This window comes from Symphodus melops, assembly GCF_947650265.1.
Source record: "Symphodus melops genome assembly, chromosome: 1".
In the NCBI taxonomy this organism is placed as follows: domain Eukaryota; kingdom Metazoa; phylum Chordata; class Actinopteri; order Labriformes; family Labridae; genus Symphodus; species Symphodus melops.
Window position 1 is genome coordinate 419,111 of NC_136691.1, and position 21,846 is coordinate 440,956.

The 21,846-nt window shown below is 48.0% G+C and overlaps 5 protein-coding genes across 8 annotated transcripts in view; 3 read left to right on the forward strand and 2 right to left on the reverse strand.

Annotated features, from left to right (window-relative positions):
• Positions 1-581, forward strand: part of LOC306827174 (uncharacterized protein) — a 9,200-nt gene extending 8,619 nt beyond the window's left edge. The window contains exons 19-20 of the mRNA XM_079348843.1: positions 26-358; positions 494-581. Of these exons, the coding sequence (XP_079204969.1) occupies positions 26-358; positions 494-510 (350 nt within the window). The 3' untranslated portion in view covers positions 511-581. The remainder of the gene's footprint in view (positions 1-25; positions 359-493) is intronic.
• LOC306827202 (transcription factor IIIB 90 kDa subunit-like) overlaps positions 1-1,335 on the reverse strand; it is a gene marked incomplete at its 5' end in the record, with an annotated part of 24,039 nt that extends 22,704 nt beyond the window's left edge. Inside the window, one exon of the mRNA XM_079348872.1 lies at positions 1,155-1,335. Coding sequence (XP_079204998.1) covers positions 1,155-1,335 — 181 coding nt within the window. The remainder of the gene's footprint in view (positions 1-1,154) is intronic.
• Positions 1,336-2,452: 1,117 nt separating this feature from the next.
• xrcc3 (X-ray repair complementing defective repair in Chinese hamster cells 3) lies at positions 2,453-5,280 on the forward strand. Of its 3 annotated transcripts, XM_079348949.1 has the most exons (8): positions 2,453-2,623; positions 3,542-3,673; positions 3,835-4,032; positions 4,103-4,257; positions 4,334-4,546; positions 4,623-4,660; positions 4,734-4,968; positions 5,161-5,280. In XM_079348949.1, the coding sequence occupies exons 1-7, from the start codon at positions 2,569-2,571 to the stop codon at positions 4,945-4,947; spliced, it is 1,005 nt and encodes a 334-aa protein (XP_079205075.1). In that variant the 5' UTR covers positions 2,453-2,568; the 3' UTR covers positions 4,948-4,968; positions 5,161-5,280. The 3 variants fall into 3 exon arrangements, with proteins under 3 accessions (XP_079205075.1, XP_079205074.1, XP_079205076.1); XM_079348948.1 differs by lacking the exon at positions 5,161-5,280 and having other exon boundaries at positions 4,734-5,001; XM_079348950.1 differs by lacking the exon at positions 5,161-5,280 and having other exon boundaries at positions 2,557-2,623; positions 3,480-3,673; positions 4,734-5,002.
• Positions 5,281-5,593: 313 nt separating this feature from the next.
• On the forward strand, positions 5,594-11,031 carry serpina10a (serpin peptidase inhibitor, clade A (alpha-1 antiproteinase, antitrypsin), member 10a). Its single transcript, XM_079348904.1, has 6 exons — positions 5,594-5,741; positions 6,144-6,441; positions 6,508-6,801; positions 7,363-7,636; positions 9,097-9,244; positions 9,642-11,031. The coding sequence occupies exons 2-6, from the start codon at positions 6,159-6,161 to the stop codon at positions 9,828-9,830; spliced, it is 1,188 nt and encodes a 395-aa protein (XP_079205030.1). The 5' UTR covers positions 5,594-5,741; positions 6,144-6,158; the 3' UTR covers positions 9,831-11,031.
• A 381-nt stretch (positions 11,032-11,412) lies between these two features.
• On the reverse strand, positions 11,413-21,267 carry ppp4r4 (protein phosphatase 4, regulatory subunit 4). 2 transcript variants are annotated; one of them, XM_079348855.1, is made up of 23 exons: positions 21,168-21,267; positions 20,927-21,074; positions 20,278-20,351; positions 20,084-20,190; positions 19,892-19,999; positions 19,689-19,810; positions 19,441-19,563; positions 17,964-18,106; positions 17,747-17,866; positions 15,470-15,547; positions 15,142-15,225; positions 14,805-14,978; positions 14,608-14,713; positions 14,233-14,380; positions 13,995-14,139; positions 13,837-13,875; positions 13,669-13,740; positions 13,530-13,587; positions 13,335-13,412; positions 13,136-13,226; positions 12,554-12,606; positions 11,934-12,435; positions 11,413-11,677 (listed from the first exon to the last, which is right to left on the reverse strand). In XM_079348855.1, exons 2-23 carry the CDS (start codon positions 21,015-21,017, stop codon positions 11,632-11,634), a joined length of 2,562 nt encoding a protein of 853 aa, XP_079204981.1. In that variant the 5' UTR covers positions 21,018-21,074; positions 21,168-21,267; the 3' UTR covers positions 11,413-11,631. The 2 variants fall into 2 exon arrangements, with proteins under 2 accessions (XP_079204981.1, XP_079204980.1); XM_079348854.1 differs by having other exon boundaries at positions 13,530-13,593.
• Between the last annotated feature and the right edge of the window lie 579 nt (positions 21,268-21,846).

A 21,846-nucleotide genomic window follows, 5' to 3' on the forward strand; every position in this document is an offset into this window, starting at 1 on the left:
TTTCTTTTCTCCTCTTCACTCTCAGGGGAGTCTCAGACCCGACTCAGACTGGTTCCTAGTCTTCAGGAAAGATTCCCAAAGGATCAGAAGCCCAAACCGCAGAACCGTCAGTACCCCAGCAAGCAGTCTGAAACCAGTATCCCATCCTTCCCCGGCCTTTCTCCTCAGCACATTTCAAATACACCAAACCATCCCACCAGGAACTCGGAGAGGAGTTCTGCTGCAGGGGGTGCCGGGTTTACTCGTTCGGACATGGGTTTGAATGGTTCTAGTAGTTCAGGTTCACACCTGAAGACCAGTTTGGACTGCAGCCAGAACCGCCAGTACGGATACAGTGTTCACAACGGCATCATGAGAGGTAACCAGAACACGTGCATACACCGGACTGAACCTGGTCTGTTAGAAATCACTGAGTCTGTGGTAAAAAAACTCAACACAGAAGAAGTCAGAGATGAAGTGAGAGATCTTTAATTACATGTTTGTGTCCTCTCAGGTAAACGGACCAGCTGATGAAGAACAGGAACATCTCATCAAACAGCTTCTGCAGAGTCTGCTTCAATAAAGCTTCTGTTGGTACAAGAGTTGTTTCTGTTTCATGGTGTCTGTTGAAACCTTTAGGTTCCAGTTCAGAGGGTTAGAACATGGTAGAACATGATCCCAGTTTGAGCTTCAGTGATAATCTAAACGATCCCTGTAGAACATGAAACAACCACACACGGTCCCTTTTGCCCAGTGGTTAACTGGTCGAGTTTGATGAGGACCCAACAGAACGCATGACCCAAATTATTCAACCACTCGGATGCATTCAACGACGAATAGCGCCCCCTGGAGGTCAGAAGGAACAAAATGTGACACCAAAAAAAAGATGGAACATAAAAACTTTTTGTAAACATTTTTTTCCAGACCCACTTTGGTCCCTGACACATCAGATAAAGACTCCGACAGAACCCTGAGCCCGACTCATTTCAGAGTACAGCATATGATTAAGACTAACGGAACCGGACGTCACCACGTTCGACTAATAATCCCTAAACGTCCTCATAAATGTTCGATCACTCTCACAATGAATTTATTGTTGACCTATTTTTCTGATTCTTCCAAAACTGTTGAGTTTTTAATGTGTGAACGTTCACATGAAGACGCTGAGACGTTACCGTCAGCTGAGACGAACTGGCCCACTGCAGACGACACTCCTCCTGTTCCCTCCACAAACTGGACCTCAGAGACGATGATGTTGTCTTCCAGAACAGAACCGCAGTTGGTGCACACAGCGCTACCTCGGGCCTGATCCACATCAATCTCGGACCCCCCACAGGTACCACACCTGGAGCTCATGGTGGAGGTCAGAGGTCACCCACAGCCTGCAGGTTAGAGAGAAGGATACAGAGTTACATACTGCTACTTTAAACAGCAGGGGGTCATAATGTGCACATTATGCAATAACAGAAAACCTCCCTAAAGAGGCCTGACAGCCCACCAGTCCATTCCCTGGAAGCATCACTTACATCTACACACTATGGAGAAAAAAGAGGAACCAGGACTCAGGAAGTCCGTCTGCAGACCGCCCTAAGACGGTCTACCTTTAGTGTGTGACCCTCGCAGACGTGATCACGCTTGTACATGTTTCATATTAATCCGCGGGCTTCACACACTCGGAGAGCCCACAGGACACGCCCCCTCAGCTGGTGGGGGTTCGGTGCCTTGCTCAAGGACATCTCGGCAGTGCTCGAGAAGCTTCAGCTACCAGATCAACTTCCATATTTCGGTCCGCATCGGGACATGAAACGGCCCCCCCTCCGTAATGAGCCCCCTGCAGCCAATCAGAGCAGAGTATTCACCGAAGTAATGAATTTAATTGAAAGTTGTTTTTGTTACAAAATGTCCTTTTTTAAGCTCAGTGTCTTTTATGAAAAGGTAACAAACATTTATAAATAAATAATAAATATGAAAGCTTCCGGTAATCTCACCGTTTAGATCTGAGCAGTTTATGAGGAGAGACGCGTTCGGTTCATGTTCTCCGTGATTCACATCTATTCATCCCGTTGAATTAAACAAAGACTAACAGTTGAATCATTTAAAAACACTTAAAGATCAGAACCTAGAACCCGAGCTCTGTTTTGGACGGTTTGTTTTCCTGTGGCGCCATCCGAGTGACGTCACTCCCTTCGGATTTTACCGGTGTGGTTTGATGGAAGATATTTTAGTATAACTCAATATAACCAATAATTCAACATTTTATACAGTCAATATATTAATAATAGTTACACTGTAAGCTAATGTAGGGAAAAAATGACCTCATTAAACAGTAAAACCGTTAACCGTTAAAACCGTGACCCCCCAACATACCCGGATAATGGTCTCACCCGGGCGCCTCGTGATGACGTCTCGTGTTGAGCGGGTATTCCATGCAGTCAAACCTTCACAGTAAAACCAGATGAATGTCTTTCAGCGCCATATAGTGACTAGACCGCCTTCGTGTGTGACTCGGATAACTCGCTGTGACTCGTAATTCGGTGGCTCTCGGTAAGTCTCGGTAAGTCTGAGAGACAGTATGTCCTCGGCGGGGAGATGGACATCGAGCAGCTGGAGCTGAACCCGAGGATCCGAGCAGCTGTGAGGAGAGGTGAGCCTCCACACCTACCTGTCTGTCTGTCTCTCCTCACCTACCTGTCTGTCTGTCTCTCCTCACCTACCTGTCTGTCTGTCTCTCCTCACCTACCTGTCTCTCTCTCTCCTCACCTACCTGTCTCTCTCTCTCTCTCTCTGCTCACTTACCTGTCTCTCTCTGTCTCTCTCTCTCTCTCTCTCTCTCTCTCTCTCTGTCTCTCTGTCTCTCTCTCTCTCTCTCTCTCTCTCTCTCTGTCTCTCTCTCTGCTCACTTACCTGTCTCTCTCTCTCTCTCTCTCTCTCTGCTCACTTACCTGTCTCTCTCTCTCTCTCTCTCTCTGTCTCTCTCTCTCTCTCTGCTCACTTACCTGTCTCTCTCTGTCTCTCTCTCTGTCTCTCTCTGTCTCTCTCTCTCTCTGTCTCTCTCTCTCTCTCTGCTCACTTACCTGTCTCTCTCTGTCTCTCTCTCTGTCTCTCTCTGTCTCTCTCTCTCTCTGTCTCTCTCTCTCTCTCTCTCTGTCTCTCTCTGTCTCTCTGTCTCTCTCTCTGTCTCTCTCTCTCTCTCTCTCTCTGTCTCTCTCTCTGCTCACTTACCTGTCTCTCTCTCTCTCTCTCTCTCTCTGCTCACTTACCTGTCTCTCTCTCTCTCTCTCTCTCTGTCTCTCTCTCTCTCTCTGTCTCTCTCTCTCTCTCTCTCTCTCTGTCTCTCTCTCTGCTCACTTACCTGTCTCTCTCTCTCTCTCTCTCTCTCCTCACTTACCTGTCTCTCTCTCTCTCTCTCTCTCTCTCTCTCTCTCTCTCCTCACCTACCTGTCTCTCTCTCTCTCTCTCTCTCTCTCTTCACCCACCTGTCTCATTGCTCTTAGTTGTAGTTTATCTCCCTGTTTTTCTGTGGTTGCCATGGTAACCTGTAGTTTCTGTGGATGTCGTCCAGCTAAGTTGCGGTCGGTCAGGGACGTGTTGTGTTGCGGTCAGGACGTGCACGCACTCGGTCTGTCTCGCTCAGACGTCCAGCAGCTGCTCAGAGCCGCCGCCAATGCCTGCAGACGACATCGTCCAATCACAGGTCAGAACAGGACGCTGACTTATCGGACCCCTCAGAGTGATGTCACAGCAAGAGCTAATGTGTGTGTGTGTGTGTGTGTGTGTGTGTGTGTGTGTGTGTGTGTGTGTGTGTGTGTGTGTGTGTGTGTGTGTGTGTGTGTGTGTGTGTGTGTGTGTGTGTAGCCCTCGCTCTCCGTGATGACCCCTCCTCTCTCAGACTCGGCGTGGGCTGTGCGGTCCTCGACCGGCTGCTGAGGGGCGGGCTTCCTGTGGGGGGCGTCACTGAGCTGTCGGGGGAAAGCGGAGCAGGGAAGACTCAGCTGGCTCTGCAGCTGTGTCTGTCAGTACAGTACCCGGTCCAGCAGGGGGGGCTGGACTCAGGTGGGTGTCAGGGATCAATAAACACAGATATAAATATTTATAAACTTGATCAATAAGCGTTAATCCACAGGCGCCGTGTTCATCTGCACCGAGGACTCGTTTCCAAGTCGCCGCCTGCAGCAGCTGATCACGGAGCAGTCGAGTCTGCGCTCAGACGTCCCCGAGTCTCTGATCAACAGCATCCAGTTCAGCAACAACGTGTACATCGAGCACGCCGCCCACCTGGTGAGTCTGATCACCTGATCACCTCACTCATTGGTCCATAATCAGGAAGTGACCTTTGACCCCTGTGTCCCTGCAGGACTCTCTCCAGGAGTGTGTGACTCGTCGGGTGCCCCTCCTGCTGACTCGAGGTCTGGTCCGCCTCGTCATCGTGGACTCTGTCGCCGCTCTGTTCAGGTGTGAGTTCCAGCCGTCTGATTGGCTGGAGAGGAACAAACAGCTGATCAGCTTCTCCTCTAAACTTCATCAGCTGAGCCACGAGTACAACACACCTGTAGTGTGTGTCAACCAGGTAACACACACACACACACACACACACACACACACACACACACACACACACACACACTGACTGGTGTCTGTTTCAGGTGACGGATGTCTTCAGCGGCTCTGACCACAGTTTGGGGTAAGCTGACTCAGCAGTTTGTGGTTTGTAGCTCGTGGTCACCGTTTGATGATGTCACTTTCACGCCTCTCAGGCCTCTGTCCTCCGGCGTGTCTCCAGCTCTGGGCCTGGCCTGGGCCAATCAGGTGACGGTTCGACTGATGATGCGGCGTCTCCAGAGGACGGTTTCTCGAGACGATCAGCACAGCGCCCTCCGCAGGCTGGAGGTGGTGTTTGCTCCTCATCTGGCCCGAGATGGACGTGACGCTGGCGTGTGGAGGGAGGGGGTCCGAGGGATCCAACCTTAAGACCAACAACCTTCCAGATCATCCGTGATCCAAGATCTGTCCCTTCCAGATCATCCGTGATCCAAGATCTGTCCCTTCCAGATCCTCCGTGATCCAAGATCTGTCCCTTCCAGATCATCCGTGATCCAAGATCTGTCCCTTCCAGATCCTCCGTGATCCAAGATCTGTCCCTTCCAGATCATCCGTGATCCAAGATCTGTCCCTTCCAGATCCTCCGTGATCCAAGATCTGTCCGTGTTTTATTAACGTGTGTGAAGAAGAAACATTAAAGTTTACACCTGAACATGTCTGAACACCTGCTGAAAGGGTTAATTATTACATTAATTAAGTTAATGATCTAAATCTGTTTGATTTACTTCACCAGCGTGACGTCACACTTCTCTCAATGCGCCTGCGCAGCAAAGGCAAGCAGTCCCGAGGAGCCGCTTTAAAAAAACATGTTTTAAAGTTAACATTTATAATTAATAACCTTAATAATCAGTAATAACTGATTGTTTGTAATCAAGTTTAATGATAATCAGATGATGAACTCTGTTTGACTTGGTTTAGTAAACTGACGGATTATTCTACATTTGATAAATAAACCGCTGTCAGTCCCTGTGGGCTTCCGTACTTTTATGGTTGTTGTTGACCCCCCCCCCCCCCCCCCCCCCCCCCCCGGCTCCGTGAGGACTTGACTCTTATTCTGAAAAACCTGACCGGAAAGGATGCTGCTGTGTTGTTGGGGCGCGAGCTCTCTGATGATACGCAGCTGTTGAAGATCGAGAGAACATCAGCTGATTGATCGTCGCGAGGTCAGTGTGTGTGTTTATTTGTTGTTGTTGTTGTTGTTGTTGTTGTTGTTGCAGCAGCTGATCGTCATCGCTGCTTCCTCTTCAGGAAAACTAATCGATCCGTCGCGCGCAGAATAACGGAGACAGATCAGAAGCATCTTTCATTATTCACAACAATGTTACATTTAATGACGTCATTGTTTAAGCCTGATGCGGTGTGACGTCATCAGATATCCGAGGCCGACGCCCTGCCAACAAAGTCTGATCAGTTATGTTATCGATCCGTTTGAACGTCCTGTAGCCAGAAGTGACCATATTTGGAGGGATGGGCGGAGCTACAGAAACGTTAAGAGCCTGGTTAATAGACCACGTGACATCGTTTATCTGTTTTATATTTGACTTCATACTGAACTCTTCCAACAGGAGGCCCTTCTGAACATGGCTTCATCTACTCTTCTCTCATTGGTCGGCTTCATGCTCCTGACTCTGGCGTCCTCCCAGACCCTCGACCCCTCCCTGCAGGATCTGACCAATAGGAATGCAGACTTCGCGGCCCGTTTGTACCGAGCCGTCTCCAGCCTCACTGATGACAACGTTTTCCTCTCCACGTTCACGCTGTCCAACGGACTGTCAGCGCTGCTCGGCGCCACTAGTGGGAGGAGTCAGGAGCAGCTCCTGCAGAGTCTGAGCCTGAGTGGACTGGAGCCTCAGAGCGTCCCTGGTAGGTCAGAGGTCACGTTGTTGATGGATTGGGTTTAAACATTTAGCTTACACTGCGTCTTCTCAGATCTGTTCCAGAGCCTGAGGACCGCCGTCCTCCAGGGGGACGTGGCCCCCAACATGAGGCAGGGCGTGGCCGTCTTCCCCTCCAAGGGCTCCGAGGCGGCGCCTTCTTACGTGGAGGAGGTTCAGATGAAATTCGGAGGAAGCGTTCAGGCTGTGGACTACACAAAGCCGCTGGACGCCTCAGACGCCGTCAACATCTGGGCCCAGGAGACGACCGGAGACCAGGTCCAGGAGATGGTGACCACCTTGGACCCCCAGACCAAGCTGCTGCTCGCCACCGCCGCATCCTACCAGAGTACGTGCTGTCGCCACATCAGACACAAACACGGCGTGCTGATGATGTTTGTCTGGGAGGTTAAAGGATCGTTAGATTTGAGCATTAATACTAAACATAGGATAAAGTGGACTGGGATGCATCTCTCCACTTCCTGTGTCACGCTCTAAAGGGTCCCTCTTTAACACAGATCTGATGCACCGAGTGGTTTCTATTTAAAAGCTTCTACATTGTCTATTTCTACAGCCCATTCTCCCTCAGTCCTCCATCTGCTGACACCAATGTGATCAGGTTCATTTACAAGCTGCTGCAGGGAGCGCCGCTTCAGAGCGCACAGACGATGCTGCTGAGGTGAACAGTTAGCGTGACAGCGCCCTCTGCTGGCTCAGACTGAAACTGCTTCAGACAGCCTGCTGATTGGCTGGATGTTTGATCAGCTGATTACACTTCTTTCTCCCTCGGTTTGGACTGAATCATCAGAATAAGAATCGACCTCTGCTCCGTGTTAATAAAGTTTCTATCCTTTCCAGTCGTCATTGTTTCTGTCTGTGTGTTAATAAAGTTTTTTTTCCTCTCTTTCAGCCCGGTTCAGTCCGTCCTTTAACGCCTCGGTCACTCAGGACGAGCGTTTCTACGTGGACAAGTATCACGTCGCCATGGTTCCCATGATGTTCCGGGCTGATAAGTTCTTCCTGGCCTACGACCGCTCGCTGAAGGTCGGCGTGCTGAGGCTGCCGATGGCGGACGGGGCGGCCATGTTGGTTGTGCTGCCTGATGAAGATGTGGACATCACAGATGTGGAAACGGAAGTGACAGGGGAGAAGATCCGGGCGTGGATCAGTCAGCTGAAGAAGACGTGAGACAGCTTGTTTCCTTTCCTTTTCCATATTTTATAACCGTCTCTTCTCATCCGTCTTTTCCTCCTTTCCTTTCGACCTTCCCTTTGCACAGACGGTTTGGATCAAACATATTCAGGTTATACACACTCTGTGTTCAGATGGTTATGTCACCACGTCTTGTCGCTAGGCAACAGCAGCATTAAAAGCTTTACTGAAGAGAAGGTAACAGGAAAGAGACGAGGCGATTTAATGCATACTCCTGATCTGCTACGTGCTAACGTGCTAACATGCTAATGAGGACAGAAATAACAGAATGATGATGAAACACCTCCTCTCCCTCCTGAACTCCAGAGGTCTTCTTCACACTGTGCATCCTTCTTCTATCCTTCCCTCCTTGATTCCTTCCCTCCTTGATTCCTTCCCTCCTTGATTCCTTCCCTCCTTGACTCCTTCCCTCCTTGATTCTTTCCCTCCTTGATTCCTTCCCTCCTTGATTCCTTCCCTCCTTGATTCTTTCCCTCCTTGATTCCTTCCCTCCTTGATTCCTTCCCTCCTTGATTCCTTCCCTCCTTGACTCCTTCCCTCCTTGATTCCTTCCCTCCTTGATTCCTTCCCTCCTTGACTCCTTCCCTCCTTGATTCCTTCCCTCCTTGATTCCTTCCCTCCTTGATTCCTTCCCTCCTTGACTCCTTCCCTCCTTGATTCCTTCCCTCCTTGATTCCTTCCCTCCTTGATTCCTTCCCTCCTTGATTCTTTCCCTCCTTGATTCCTTCCCTCCTTGACTCCTTCCCTCCTTGATTCCTTCCCTCCTTGACTCCTTCCCTCCTTGATTCCTTCCCTCCTTGATTCTTTCCCTCCTTGATTCCTTCCCTCCTTGACTCCTTCCCTCCTTGATTCCTTCCCTCCTTGACTCCTTCCCTCCTTGATTCTTTCCCTCCTTGATTCCTTCCCTCCTTGATTCCTTCCCTCCTTGATTCCTTCCCTCCTTGACTCCTTCCCTCCTTGATTCCTTCCCTCCTTGATTCCTTCCCTCCTTGACTCCTTCCCTCCTTGATTCCTTCCCTCCTTGATTCCTTCCCTCCTTGATTCCTTCCCTCCTTGACTCCTTCCCTCCTTGATTCCTTCCCTCCTTGATTCCTTCCCTCCTTGATTCCTTCCCTCCTTGATTCCTTCCCTCCCTCCTCGAGACGTTTCAAATGATTCGTAATGTGTCGACACCTGCAGACCGAATCCGTCTGAGCTCTGACGCAGGAGGTTCGTTGATCGACTATGAAGGTGTTTCAATTCTCACCTGAGTTGATCGCCATGGTAACTGTTATTTATCTCCAAACGGCTGTTTGATACGTTGGAGCAGCAGCTGTGATTAAACATCTTAAACTGTAAAACATGATCATTCAGGTAACTACAGGTCGCTCAGTCTCAGGTTACATTTCAGACTTCTGCTGTTCAGGGTTGTTTTTTTTGTCTTTGTAAACAGGAAGTTGGAGGTGCAGCTGCCTCGCTTCCTGTTGGAGCGTTCGTACTCTCTGCGTGACGTCCTGGAGACTCTCAGCATGACAAAGGTGTTTCAGGACGATGCTGACATCATCAACGTGGGCGGAGCTGAAGGTCTCAAACTCACACAGGTGAGAAATGAAGCACAGGTAAAAAGTATGATCTCAAATCTTATTGAAATTGTTAAACCTTCCAGTAATTAATAAAAAGATAAAGAATCAACACGAGCAGGTAAACACACCTGGTCGAGACTGTTGGTTCAGGTGTTTGAAAAAAATGAGATTTTGAAACACAGTCGCTCAGAAGTCTGTTTGACTTTGTCGACATGCTAAAAATGTTCTTACAATGTGAAGAAACACATGCTCACCTGTCCCCTCATATGCCTCACCTGTCCACCTGTGTCTCTGTCCCCCAGTTAATCAGTTCACCTGTGTACCGGTTCACCTGCACACCTGTGTGTCGTTATTTCTACTATTCCTGATTATCGTCTCTCACTTTCGTCTTTTCCTACCTGTGACCTGTTTTCAGGTTTATCACAAATCTGTAATGGCTGTCGATGAGAGCTCTGATGACATCACCTCAGGAGGCGGAGTCAATGCATTCGCCACTCTTCCTCCTCGACTGACCATCAACAGACCCTTCATGTTCGTCATCTACCAGCAGATGAGCGGCAGCGTGCTGTTCATGGGCCGAGTCGTCGACCCCTCCAAGAAATAAAATGTTTCCCTGACAGGATGCTTAGCCCCGCCCACCTGAGTCAGTGCCTGTTAATCTGTACTTCCTGTCACTTTACATAATGCCCTGGCAGGTAAAACATGTTCACCTGTGTCCTGAGTATTTGAAAACAAGAAAATAAATCTACAGTTCCAAAGGTTGTTTTTAGACCTTGGTGTTGAACACCTGCAGCGCTGAAGAAGTCTCCATCAGCATTATGGTGTGTTCCATTGACCTTTGAACTCAGAGCTGGTAATGACATCACACCCGAGGTGACCGCATTCCAGTTACGAGTTGGTAAAAAGTCGGACACGTAACATGAACAGCTCCGGTAGCACCTCAGTTTTGTCAGTTTATACCAGATGATAACGGCACACTTTGCGATTGTTTGCTAAAAGAGAACTTAATAACAAACACAATATTTACACTTTCAACTTTACTGTTAATGCATCAAGACGCCATGTTGGATTTTAGCTTGTCTACTAAAAGTTCTCAGAGATTCGAAGTTGGAAGTCCAGCATCAGGTCCACCAAATGAAAGCTGTCAGCTGTCCTTTGTGTATACTGGTCAAAGACCATGTTACCATGACGATACACTCATAGACCATGTTACCATGACGATACACTCATAGACCATGTTACCATGACGATACACTTGGGGCTCAGAGCCTATGGTTAGTCAGATAAACGTCCAGAATCTCTCACATCACTTCACAGAATAAAGCAGCTACTAAAAATATCCTGTTAGCTACCTTGTGATCGCCATGGTAACATTAGCAAACACTAACAATCTGGAACACAACAGAGCGCCATGATGACGCGTCATGGAAACATGGCTGCCACAGGAATACGGTCGATACACTTTTCTTTAAATGTGTAATGTGTAAAAGCATTAACTCAGTGTTAGCATGTAACTTATGGACATGTTAGCTAACATTAGCATGTGCTTATGGACATTAATGCTCTAGTTAGCTAACATTAGCATGTGTTTATGGACAGTATCGTTAGTTAGCTTATGTTAAAACAATTTTATGGACTATGTTTAACGCACTGGTAAGCTAGCATTAGCATGTGTTATGTCGGTAAATAAAGTGAAAAACTAATGATGTATTAGCTGCACTATGTTTTGCAATGTTAGCATTAGGACAAACTGTTTCATAACAGCTTCATCATGTCAACTGTTTAAATAAATACACTATAAGAAACATGTTTACTGAATTAACATGCCTGTAGTAAATCTTTGAACAGTGACATCACATATTCCAACCAATGGAGAACAAAAGTGTTTGTTTTCGGCCAACCCAGACGTAGCATTGGCATCAAGTCTTGTTTAGAATTCTCCTCTGGGACTTTTGTATTTTCGATGATCTATAAAATAATCTCTGTGTCAAACAAAGTTAATGCAACCGACAGAAGTAAAAAGCTAACGTTATGCTACAAGCTAACTACACTGCTGTTGGTTAATTTTGATGTCACAACCGTTAAGTTTCACAGAAGTGTAAATCAGACTCTTGAGTGTTAAATGCTTGTTTGACTGTTAAAGAATCAAACATTAGCAGAGAAAACAACAACCAATAAAACACAGATTCAGTCTATATGTGTGGACTTTACTGGGCCAATCAGAGGACAGCAGGAAATCATTACAGTACAGTGTTAAGAAAATAAAAGCAGCTCAGTATTTTCCAACAGTATCCAGACGGTCCTCTGCCTGGTGCATTCTGGGTAACATTCTGAGTCGTGCGTTCGTCCTTCAACTCGTGAAGCTGATTGGCTGATGTCCCTGTAGCGGAATCATGACATCATCTTCAGTCTCGTGCTGATTGGATGGTGAAAGAGTTTGACTTCCTGTTTCTGTAAATCATAAAAAGGAGAACAATGGAATTAAGAGTTAAACCTGGATCCCTGGTTCGTCAATAATATGATTATTTTGAACTGAATAGATGCTAACACCAGTCTGGCCACAACAGGAAGTTGCAAGGTTAAACAGAATGCAAACTTAAAAATGCTTAAGTTGGCGCTCAATAACGAGGCTTTGTGAAACCTTACAAAGAGTAAAACCTGAACGGGTTCATAAACTGGACTCGGTCTTTATGATAGATAAACTCACATCGACAATTTTCTGGACTGGCTGTCCTTTATACTGCAGCTCCGATCCATTGTTTTACTATGCTGGTCCAAGGTACTGGTACTGGTTTTATGGTCTCTCTGATCAATGGAACTGGTTCTTTGGTCCAAAGTATTGGTCCTATGGTCCAAAGTACTGGTTCTGTGGTCTAAAGTACTCGTTCTGTGGTCCATCCCATCATTTCTGTGGTCCATGTTACTGGTTCTGTGGTCCATGGTACTGGTCCTGTGGTCCATGGTAATCGTTCTGTGGTCTATGGTACTGGATCTATGGTCCATGTTACTGGTTCTGTGATCCATTGCACTGGATCTATGATCTCTCTGATCTAGAGTGCTTGTCCTGTGGTCCATGGTACTACTACTACTTCTGTGTTCTAGTGCTGTGGCCCTGTCTAGGAGGCCAGTGGTGTTGCTGCGTATCAGAACCGGCATGGAGGCCGTGGACTGGGTTGCCATGGTGAAGTGGGCGGTCCTCAAAGAGTCATCTATAAAACACAAGCTCTGTATGAATAAAAAGAAAGACGAGGACTGTCCTCTTGACTGCCACAATCCTGCAGGTCTGAAACTGACTGTGAACTGAGCGGGTGGTGTGACGGGCGGTACCTTTATTGGAGGGCTTCCCGGGTCCAGATGCACCACTTAGCTCTTTAACTTTCCTGTAACAGAGAAACAATAAAGAGAACATTAGAGTCCAGTTAAGTTACTTTAAATCTTGCAACAACTTCCGAGTCGGGGACCAGAAGGATCCTGATCACATCGAGGACACATCAGCTCAATCCTGAGGACTTGAAGTTATTCCCCATGTGCTCAGGACACCCATGAGGATCTGACATCTCACCTTACATTATCAGTCCTGTTTAAAGTTTATAACAGAGAAAATAAAGTGAGCTACCCCTCCAGGGTTCTGCTTCTTTAGTGTTCATGTCTATTTCCATGCAACGACATGAGTATCCCTAAAGACAAAGGTGTGTGAGCTGGACCCTCTCGTGGCTGTCTGCTCCCTGACGGTCATCATGGGTAGATGTGCTACATGAGATCCCAGAGATCCCCCATTTATCTCTCTGAACCTCAGTGGCCAGAACTACGTCTCAACGTTCCCCTGATTGATCCCAGGCTCCATTGGACACTTCTTAAAACACTAAACACTTTGGGACATTTAATGCAGAGCTGGCCTTGTGGTCTTACGGAGGTCTGTCGGAGTTTGCAGCTTTGGATATCGTCGGCTGGCTGCTGAGGGACCGACTCCGGGACAGTTTAGCCTTCCTCATCTCTTTCCCTGTAAGAACAACAAACATCCTCATCATCTCGTTTGAGCACAAAGAATGATTCTTTCTGAGATCACACGTTTGAGCTGAATCACATTTTCAGCATGTTGGATTCTTACCAGAGGAGGAGAAGACAGCTCCGGATGAGGACACAGACATGGATTTGGTAGCCGATAGACTGGTCTTGCTGTCTCTTCCTGTCAAAGAGACACACTTTACAGAAGTGGAACTCAAAGCAAGAAAACCCCCTGATTAACAGTGACCGTGTGATGTAGACGTCCTTCTCCCTGTGTGCACAAAGAACTTGTTCTTACGTTTCCTCTCTGTGTGTTTATCGGAGTTCAGTTTCCCATCAGTCTGTTGGCGCTCCAGCTGTTCCTGGCCACAGACAAGACGCCATCAGAACCAAATACAGTGATTCAGACTGAAGAAGATGTGCAGGTTCAGACTCACCATATCCAAGAGTAAGGTCTCCTCCTTCTCCTTCTTCTGATCCAGCAGATCCTTCTCCTGCCTCTTGTGAAACTGCACACACAAAACAGAGGCCATGAAGGTCAGAGAGGGGAAACACAAACCTCAGGTGTGAATTATTTTAGTCCTTCACGAAAAGAAACTGCGTACAGGCTCTGTGAGGTCCAGTTTGTCCAGTTCCAACACTGTCTGAAAGACATCATGAAGACAGTTAATTCATCACACAGAGTCCAGGACTGGTATCTCTGGACAGTGTTCATCTTACACCATCATCACATCCTCACAGGTCTAAGGTGGGACAGTGTTACCTTGCGGATGGTAGCTACCACGTCCTTGTCTTTCTCTCTGCAGAGGAGCTTCTGGACGCAGAAGTCCAGCTGCTGCAGCAGCTGTTTGTCAGCCGGCAGACGGAGAGATGAACGCAATCTGGGTAACAGCTGGCAGAGCTTGTACCTGACAGACCGGTGAGAAGAGAGAGAGATAGGTGTGTGGCACAGAGAGGTGGGTTCCAGCTCCCCTAACAGGCCAGAAGGCTTAGGACGATACCTGACGTTGGCGACAGGGTCGTGGACGAGCTCCAGAGCTGGCATCAGAAAGTGTTTGTTGATGTATTTTCTGGAGAAAATCTCTGTCGCCATTTCACAGATGTCCAGGAATCTCAGACGGTTCCAGTAGCTCCGTCCCTGAGCCAGATCTAAGGATCCAGAAGACAACCATTACTGATTGGTTAGTCAGCATTACATGGGATTCTGCTGTAGGTTCATCACTTTACAAACAAACCACAGGGTTTGACAGAGACCACAACTCCACAGGATGTCTCTACTCTAAACCACATGGATCAAATCTCAAATGGCTAACGGCATCAGGGGCTGTCAGACCTGTGAGCACAAACACCTGGGAGGAAGTATGCAGTATTCTGACCTTGGATCAGTCGCTCCATCATCTCCTGACGCTGCTCGTGTTTCCGGTTGTACCGTAGGAACATGCAGAAGGTCCGAGCTGCCTCCTTCTGAACGGGCAACACCTTCTGCAACAACCAGAAGCAAAGGGGAAGTCACCTGTCTGATCTGTCAGACCTGCATGTCAGGATGTGCCGTACGGCGTGCTGTCACACTGACGTTGGTGGTGAGGATGATGAAGATGCGAGGGGAGAAGCTCTGGTGCAGCACTTCTCCAGGCAGCAGTCTGGCCAGATAGCTGTAACGCTGCAGCAGCTTCTCGTGGAGCCGCCAACGTAGAGAACATCCAACCTTCTGCTCCGCTAGCAGCAGAGCCGCTAAGAGCTCAGGAGTCTGATCAGGGACAAAAGGAGACAAGAGGAGCGAGATAGGGAACTAATGAGGAAGACAAAATGAGACATTTCAGAGAGCGACTCTGAAGAAGGGGAAGAAAAGAAGGAATGCTAAGGAGGTCAAACCCAGAAGTGGCTGTGATGCTGGAGAGGTGTGGTCTCACCTTATTGTCCAGCGTCACATTCTCTCCTCTGGAAAGAACGGCCTCCAGAGTTTCCTCCAGGTGATTCATCAGAGCGTCCAACACCTCAAGCAACAAGAACAGAGAAAGCTCACTGCTGTGTGTGTGTGTGTGTGTGTGTGTGTGTGTGTGCAGATGTCAGGTGTACCACCAACCTGCCAGGACTACACACAGAAGTCCTTCTACCATGTTTACATGTTTTTTTATCTATGAGCATGCACTTTCCCTATTTGAAATAAATACATCAATACAATGACTGGATGTAAACAAAATGTCAACCAGGATGTAGTGTGCAGGTGTGACCTCTCACCTCCAGAGCGTCGTCCTGCAGAAGAGCCAGCAGCTCTTTGTGGACCAGCTGGACGTTGGAACCGAGCAGCTTGACCACCTGACAGGAAAAAGTCGGGAAATCAGGAAAGCTTTCAACGTGTATTTAGTGGGTTGTAAGTCATCGCCCTCGCTACCAGTCATCAGAAAATGTTTTTCAGATGTTGTCCTTCAATGCTGGTTCAATGTTGTGCTCAACCTGTAACTCAGCCTCCAACCACTAGCTGGGGCTGCAGTCACAGTCTGTAGCTCTCCTCGCTCTACTACCTGGATGTATACAAGCTCAGTGAACAGGAAGCATGTCACAGGAGCAGAGCGCTCTGTCAGTATTTAGAGCTACAGTTGTACGTTGGCGGAGTCAGTCTGTCTTTGACTCTGCAGAGGATATAACTCTGAAATATTCACAACCTAACGATCTGTCCTCCAGCATCAAAAGACTGTGAGATCTTAGTGCTGCTTTTGATACAATTGACCATCAGATTCTGTTACAGAGACTAGAACAATGACTTGGAGTTACAGGGACTAGAACAATTGCTTGGAGTTACAGGGACTGCTTTAAGTTGGTTTAGATCCTATTTGTCAGATAGATCTCAGTTTGTGCATGTTCATGATGAGTCCTCTATGGACACCAAAGTTAGCCATGGAGTGCCTCAAGGATCAGTGCTTGGTCCGATTCTCTTTACATTATATATGCTTCCTCTCGGTAGTATTATGAGAAAACACTCCATGAACTTTCATTGCTATGCAGACGATACTCAGCTCTACATATCAATGAAGCCAGAAGACACCAACCAGCTTCATAAACTAGAAGCCTCAAGGACATCAGGACCTGGATGACCAGAAACTTCTTACTGCTCAACTCAGACCAGACTGAAGTTCTAGTGATTGGACCTAAGAACCTTAGAGAGACTTTCTCTGATGATATGACGGCCCTTAGTAGTATTAGCGTAGCCTCTAGTACCACTGTTAGGAACCTAGGAGTTCTGTTTGATCAGGATATGTCCTTTGATTCCTACATTAAACAAATTTCAAGGACAGCTTATTTTCACCTTGGTAATATCTCTAAGATCAGACAGATCCTGTCACAACATGATGCTGAAAAATGAGTTCATGCATTTGTTACCTCCAGGTTGGATTACTGTAATTCTATTTTAGCAGGGTGCTATGGTAAATCTCTAAAGACCCTCCAACTCGTCCAAAACGCTGCAGCTCGTGTTCTGACTAGAACGAGGAAAAGGGACCACATGACTCCTGTATTGGCTTCTCTCCATTGGCTCCCTATAAAATCTAGAATAGAATTTAAAATCCTTCTGCTCACCTACAAAGCTCTAAACGGTCAGGCACCATCGTATCTTAAAGAGTTAATTGTGCCGTACTATCCATCAGGAACATTACGTTCCCAGAATGCAGGCCTGCTCGTGGTGCCTATAGTCTCTAAAAGTACTATGGGAGGTAGAGCCTTTAGTTATCAGGCTCCTTTGGAATCATCTACCAGTCGGGGTCAGGGAGGCAGACACACTAGGTACTTTTAAGAATAGACTTCAAACTTTTCTTTTTGATAAATCTTATAGTTAGGGCTGGCTTAGGACCAGCTCATAGTTATGCTGCTATAGGCTTAGACTACCGGGGGAACTGGCACCAGGATCTCTTATCTCTCTCTCCCTCTTTCTCTCCCAGCTTTCTTATCTTATAGTAATAAGATATGTCTATAGTGACAAGCAGTAGCTTGTCACTATCTTTGTATTCTAACCTCTCCTTTTGAGCTCTCTTAGGTTCCTTGAGCTCTCTTAGGTTCCTTGAGCTCTCTTAGGTTCCTTGGGACTGTTGGTGAGGATGGCCTGCCCAGACCCCCCCCCCCCCCCCAACCTATCCCATCCTATTCTTCTTTCTGCATCTTGTCCCATCTCCCCCATCCCATTTTCAAGCCCAGCACAGTTTAGCAGATGGCTGTTCCGTCATGATCCGGGTCTGCTGAAGATTTCTGCCTGTTAAAAGGAAGTTTGTTCTTCTATGATGGATTAAGCTGGGCTCTTGTAATATAGCCATCAGTAAGGTCCTTTACCTGCTTTATGTAAACATAACAATGAGCATGGTCTTGTTACCTGCTCTTTTGTTAATGTTAACAGACAAACAGTAAGGTCCTTTACCTGCTTTTGTAAAGTGTCTTGAGATAACGCCTGTTATGAATTGACGCTATATAAATAAAATAAAGATTGATTGATTGAGGAAGAATCAGAGGAAGCTGAAGATCTCGTCTGACCTGGTGGAAACTGGCTGCAGCACTTCGTCGAACGCTGACCTCTGGGTCACAGCACAGACTGGAGAAAGACGGGTAGATCTCTGACAGGAAGTGAGCCGCTTCAGCAAACACCACCATGGCCTGAAGAGAGAGAGAGAGAGAGAGAATGCAGGAAGTAGCTTCATGTGTTTGAGTTTTGAACCAAACTCTAGATCTCTCAGTCTTTTTATGTCTTTACAGGCAGGTTGTAGCAGCAGTTGCAGCGGACCAGGATGGACTCGTTGTTTCCATCGGTCTGGTTCCCCTCAGTCTGTAGACCCGCGACACACAGAACCCTGAACCTCTGCAGCAACCGGCTCTTTTGATCATCTGAAAGAAAGCCTGAAAAACAACAACAGCTTATCACTGACGCCTCGGTCCGCAGGTCAACATGCAGACACTTCAGAGGATAGCATTCCAGCAAGCTAGCTAGTTCCAGCTAGTTCTTTTTGAAAGAGGTGTTTTCCTTCTAATCAAAGTAATGTCATGTAGAAACAGCCAATCAGAGTCTGCCCAGTCTGAGGCTGAGTAAAAATGCTTTTGATTCTGAGAGGACACAGAGACCTTCAAAAAGTGGTCTCCAGACTGATGTACAGACCAAGAGCGAGTACTACTACACGAGGTTCTCCAACAGACACAGTGGAAGGATATAAAAGGCACAATGGTAAAGGAAACACCAATAAGAGCAGGGTGGACTGGAGGAAACACTTCTGAGTTAAAGTTTACACCTCAGGGAAACGATAGCAGATACAAGCAGATACTACATTTATTCATTTGACCACAAGGGGGCACTCCAGGACTTTTAGGCACTACAGAATAAATATGGGAATAGATGACTTTGCAGAAACCTGCAAGTTCTCCTTCAACCTGATCCTGAAAGAGGCTTTGGACGTGGGAGGTTCTTTCTATCATTGCTCAAGTCCAGAACCTGCAACACAGTCACATCCAGCTTGTACCATGGCATCCTACAATCTAAACAAGAGAGCACAGAATAGGCCGAGAAGAAGTGGAGAAACTGCTTTCTGTGCAGAGATGTGAGAAACAGTGCGAGCGACACCGGAGCTCCACGGAGTCCAACATACGGCACGAGTTCTGCTGCAGAAGACTTGTGAGATTTTCTTGTTACGCCCACCCATAAAACACACGAGGGGGGCGGCGATGCTTGTTGGAGACTTTGTGGGACTAATGGAGCTGTAGGATGAACCAACATGCTGTTTATGGACAATCAAGGACAAGCACAGGCCAGAAGCTTCAGACATCTTCAGTCCTGTTCACCCCCAGAGACTACAACAAGTCCAGACCCTCTGAGCTGTTTCTCCAGTGACCACCAGAGGTAACTCTCACTTCTCAAACATTCGCAGACTCACGTGTATCCTCATACCCCCCTAGTGCCCCTCACCCTGAAGTCCAGGAGTCATCCAGCAGCGTGGACTCCAGACCAGGTGCTGAGATGAGCACGTCAGATCGGTCACCTTTACCTGCTGCACCAGTCGTGGTGCCAATGAGGTAACGGTCGCTCCTGGTCTGACACCTGACCTTGGACCTGATTCCCTTTAGGGACCCTTACTCAGAGGCGCTTCATTTCACGTTTTATATGTAGAGAAAGAAAGCAATGTGTTCCTCTTGACTTTCCAAAGACATGGTTTGTTGTGTTTCTACGGTGTGATGAATCTCACCCTCCAGTCCGCTGCAGAGCTTCCCAAACTGGAACGACAGAGATACCAGGACGGCTTTGTCTGCTGATGTCGCCTCCTCGCACACGGACATCACCAGGGGAACCACGATGTGGACTCTGTCGTCTGAGAGAGGAGGAGGCTTTAAAACAAGTTTATACAGAAATGTGCTCTGTCAGTCCATGGTGTAAAGTTTCCCCACGATGTAGGTGTTTACTGCCTGAGGAAACCTTAAACCAGCTCTGACCCACCGCTGTCCATCATCTCCATCAGGTTGATGATGGTGTCGAAGGCGGCAAGGCGGACATTGCTCTCCTCGTCCTCAGCGAGCTCCAGCAGTTCAGGAAGCAGCTCGGTCCGGGTGTCGTCAACCCTGAAAGAGAGACGAGGAAGCTGTGACAGCAGCAGGAAGTCTGATCTGCCTTCAGTCTGATTCACTGTAAGACGCCGTTACCCCGTCGCCCGGGCGATGCTCTCCAGCTGGCGACACATGCACGCTCGCACCTCGAACTCCACATCCTGACACAAGGACCGAGCCAATGGGAGGAGCTCCTTCTTCACCCTGATTCACAGGAAAGAGTCACCTGAGCACATGATCGTCAGTACAGCGTGTGTGTCACGAGGCTGCGTCTGTCGGCACACTCACATGTGAGAATCAAACTTGCAGGCGACTTTTCCTAAAATACGACAACTGGACAGACGAGCCTGAAGAGAGTGAGAGAGCTGCGACTGATAGAGGAGCGGGTTCAGCACCTGTGGAGAGACAGAGGAGGGATGAGAAGCTGCAGAGCCAACAGGTAGAAGGACACACTCAGAGACAGACGGGTGTCAAAGACGTACCTCCTGTTTGATCGTCTCTTTGGGCAGAGCGTTGATGGCTGACAGCAAAGTTTCCAACCAGGCGCTGCTAACCACTGTTGAACAAACCGAGCAACTTAAACATGAACACAGAACACCTTCCTCCCCCATCATCAGTATAAGTGTTAACATAAACACCTCAACACTATGAAGTCAGACCCAGGAGCTGTGTCTATCCGGACTCAGCACCTGGACATAGACTGTCTCATCTGAACCGGAGTTCTGCTTTATTATTGGACTTCTGTGCTTGTCGTGGATGGGCCTAAAGGAACCAGGATGATGGACTTAGTGGTGGCATCATGTGATCTGGGGCTGTAGGTCTTGGACACTAAGGTATAGAAAGGAGCTGAGCTGTGAACTGATCACCATCTGGTGGTGAGTTGGGTCAGATGGAGGGAAAGGCTGCCAGTTAGACCTAAACCTGGAGTGAACTGTCTGCAAGGGCCCAAAAGAACTGATCCTGGATCCTTTGGGAGGCTGGGGATATGGAGTCTGAGTGGTCCAGGTTCAAGGTCTGGAGAAGGAGCACAGAGGTCTAAGCTGCGACTTCAGTGGTCAGCGAAGCAAGAACCTTTGTGTGGAAGGACTTTGGCAAGGCCTATCTATGGCTCCCTTGTTAAGGTGTTGTTACCTGTGTCTCGGTGGTTCAGGTGCAGCAGGACCGTCTTCAAGATGGAGTAGGTGTGGGTGTGGATCAGGATTATGTCATCTTGCAGAATCATTAAAAAAGAGGCTGCTGCTGCGAGCTGGATCTCTGCTCCAGCTCCGTTCAGGATCTCCTGAAACAGGAAGAACAGGTTAGCTGAGCACCTGTCCTGTCTGACTTCCCACAGTGACCTCACAGAGTCTGACTGATGTCAGCGAGCACGTACCCGGACTTTGGGTACAACCCGACGAAATGTCTCAGCAGGATTCTGGCGGACGAGGATCGGCAGGTTACTGATGACACTGGCTCTTTGCACCTCCTGACCCACGCTGCGGACGACAGGAAGAACATCCAGAGTGACTCAAGCTAACGTTGTCTCAGTCTCAGCCTGACCCGCTCAGACCACCTCAAAGACCCCGACAACACACCCACCTGTACATGTCAACGTTTGTAGGTTACTTTTATTTTGTCAACAGAACAGCAGAGTGTGAGCGGCTCCAGCTGAGTCCAAAACAAGCTGGAACGCTATGATGACATCATCTACCTTCATATCAATGACGCAGAGACTCACGTGAATCCAAATCTGAAACTAAACAGAGAGAATCTACTGCTAACTAGACCGTAGAGGTGGCGTGCAGACAGTCTGTAGAGGTGGCGTGCAGACAGTCTGTAGAGATGGCGTGCAGACAGTCTGTATAGGTGGCGTGCAGACAGTCTGTAGAGACGGTAGAGGTGGCGTGCAGACAGTCTGTAGAGACGGTAGAGGTGGCGTGCAGACAGTCTGTAGAGGTGGCGTGCAGACAGTCTGTAGAGGTGGCGTGCAGACAGTCTGTAGAGACGGTAGAGGTGGCGTGCAGACAGTCTGTATAGGTGGCGTGCAGACAGTCTGTATAGGTGGCGTGCAG

What these genes read in the sequence shown, in the direction of transcription:
- ppp4r4 (XM_079348854.1), bottom strand. Translation starts at nt 21,017, where the DNA reads ATGATTCTGCAAGATGACATAATCCTGATCCACACCCACACCTACTCC. An exon ending in TGCAGGACGACGCTCTGGAG is followed by an intron (nt 15,226 to 15,469) that starts GTGAGAGGTCAC and finishes TTGTTGCTTGAG; the next exon opens with GTGTTGGACGCTCTGATGAA. An exon ending in CAGTCCAGAAAATTGTCGAT is followed by an intron (nt 11,678 to 11,933) that starts GTGAGTTTATCT and finishes TATGATTTACAG; the next exon opens with AAACAGGAAGTCAAACTCTT.
- xrcc3 (XM_079348949.1), top strand. Translation starts at nt 2,569, where the DNA reads ATGGACATCGAGCAGCTGGAGCTGAACCCGAGGATCCGAGCAGCTGTG. An exon ending in GCAGGGGGGGCTGGACTCAG is followed by an intron (nt 4,033 to 4,102) that starts GTGGGTGTCAGG and finishes GTTAATCCACAG; the next exon opens with GCGCCGTGTTCATCTGCACC. An exon ending in GGCTCTGACCACAGTTTGGG is followed by an intron (nt 4,661 to 4,733) that starts GTAAGCTGACTC and finishes CACGCCTCTCAG; the next exon opens with GCCTCTGTCCTCCGGCGTGT.
- serpina10a (XM_079348904.1), top strand. Translation starts at nt 6,159, where the DNA reads ATGGCTTCATCTACTCTTCTCTCATTGGTCGGCTTCATGCTCCTGACT. An exon ending in GGAGCCTCAGAGCGTCCCTG is followed by an intron (nt 6,442 to 6,507) that starts GTAGGTCAGAGG and finishes GCGTCTTCTCAG; the next exon opens with ATCTGTTCCAGAGCCTGAGG. An exon ending in AAGGTCTCAAACTCACACAG is followed by an intron (nt 9,245 to 9,641) that starts GTGAGAAATGAA and finishes ACCTGTTTTCAG; the next exon opens with GTTTATCACAAATCTGTAAT.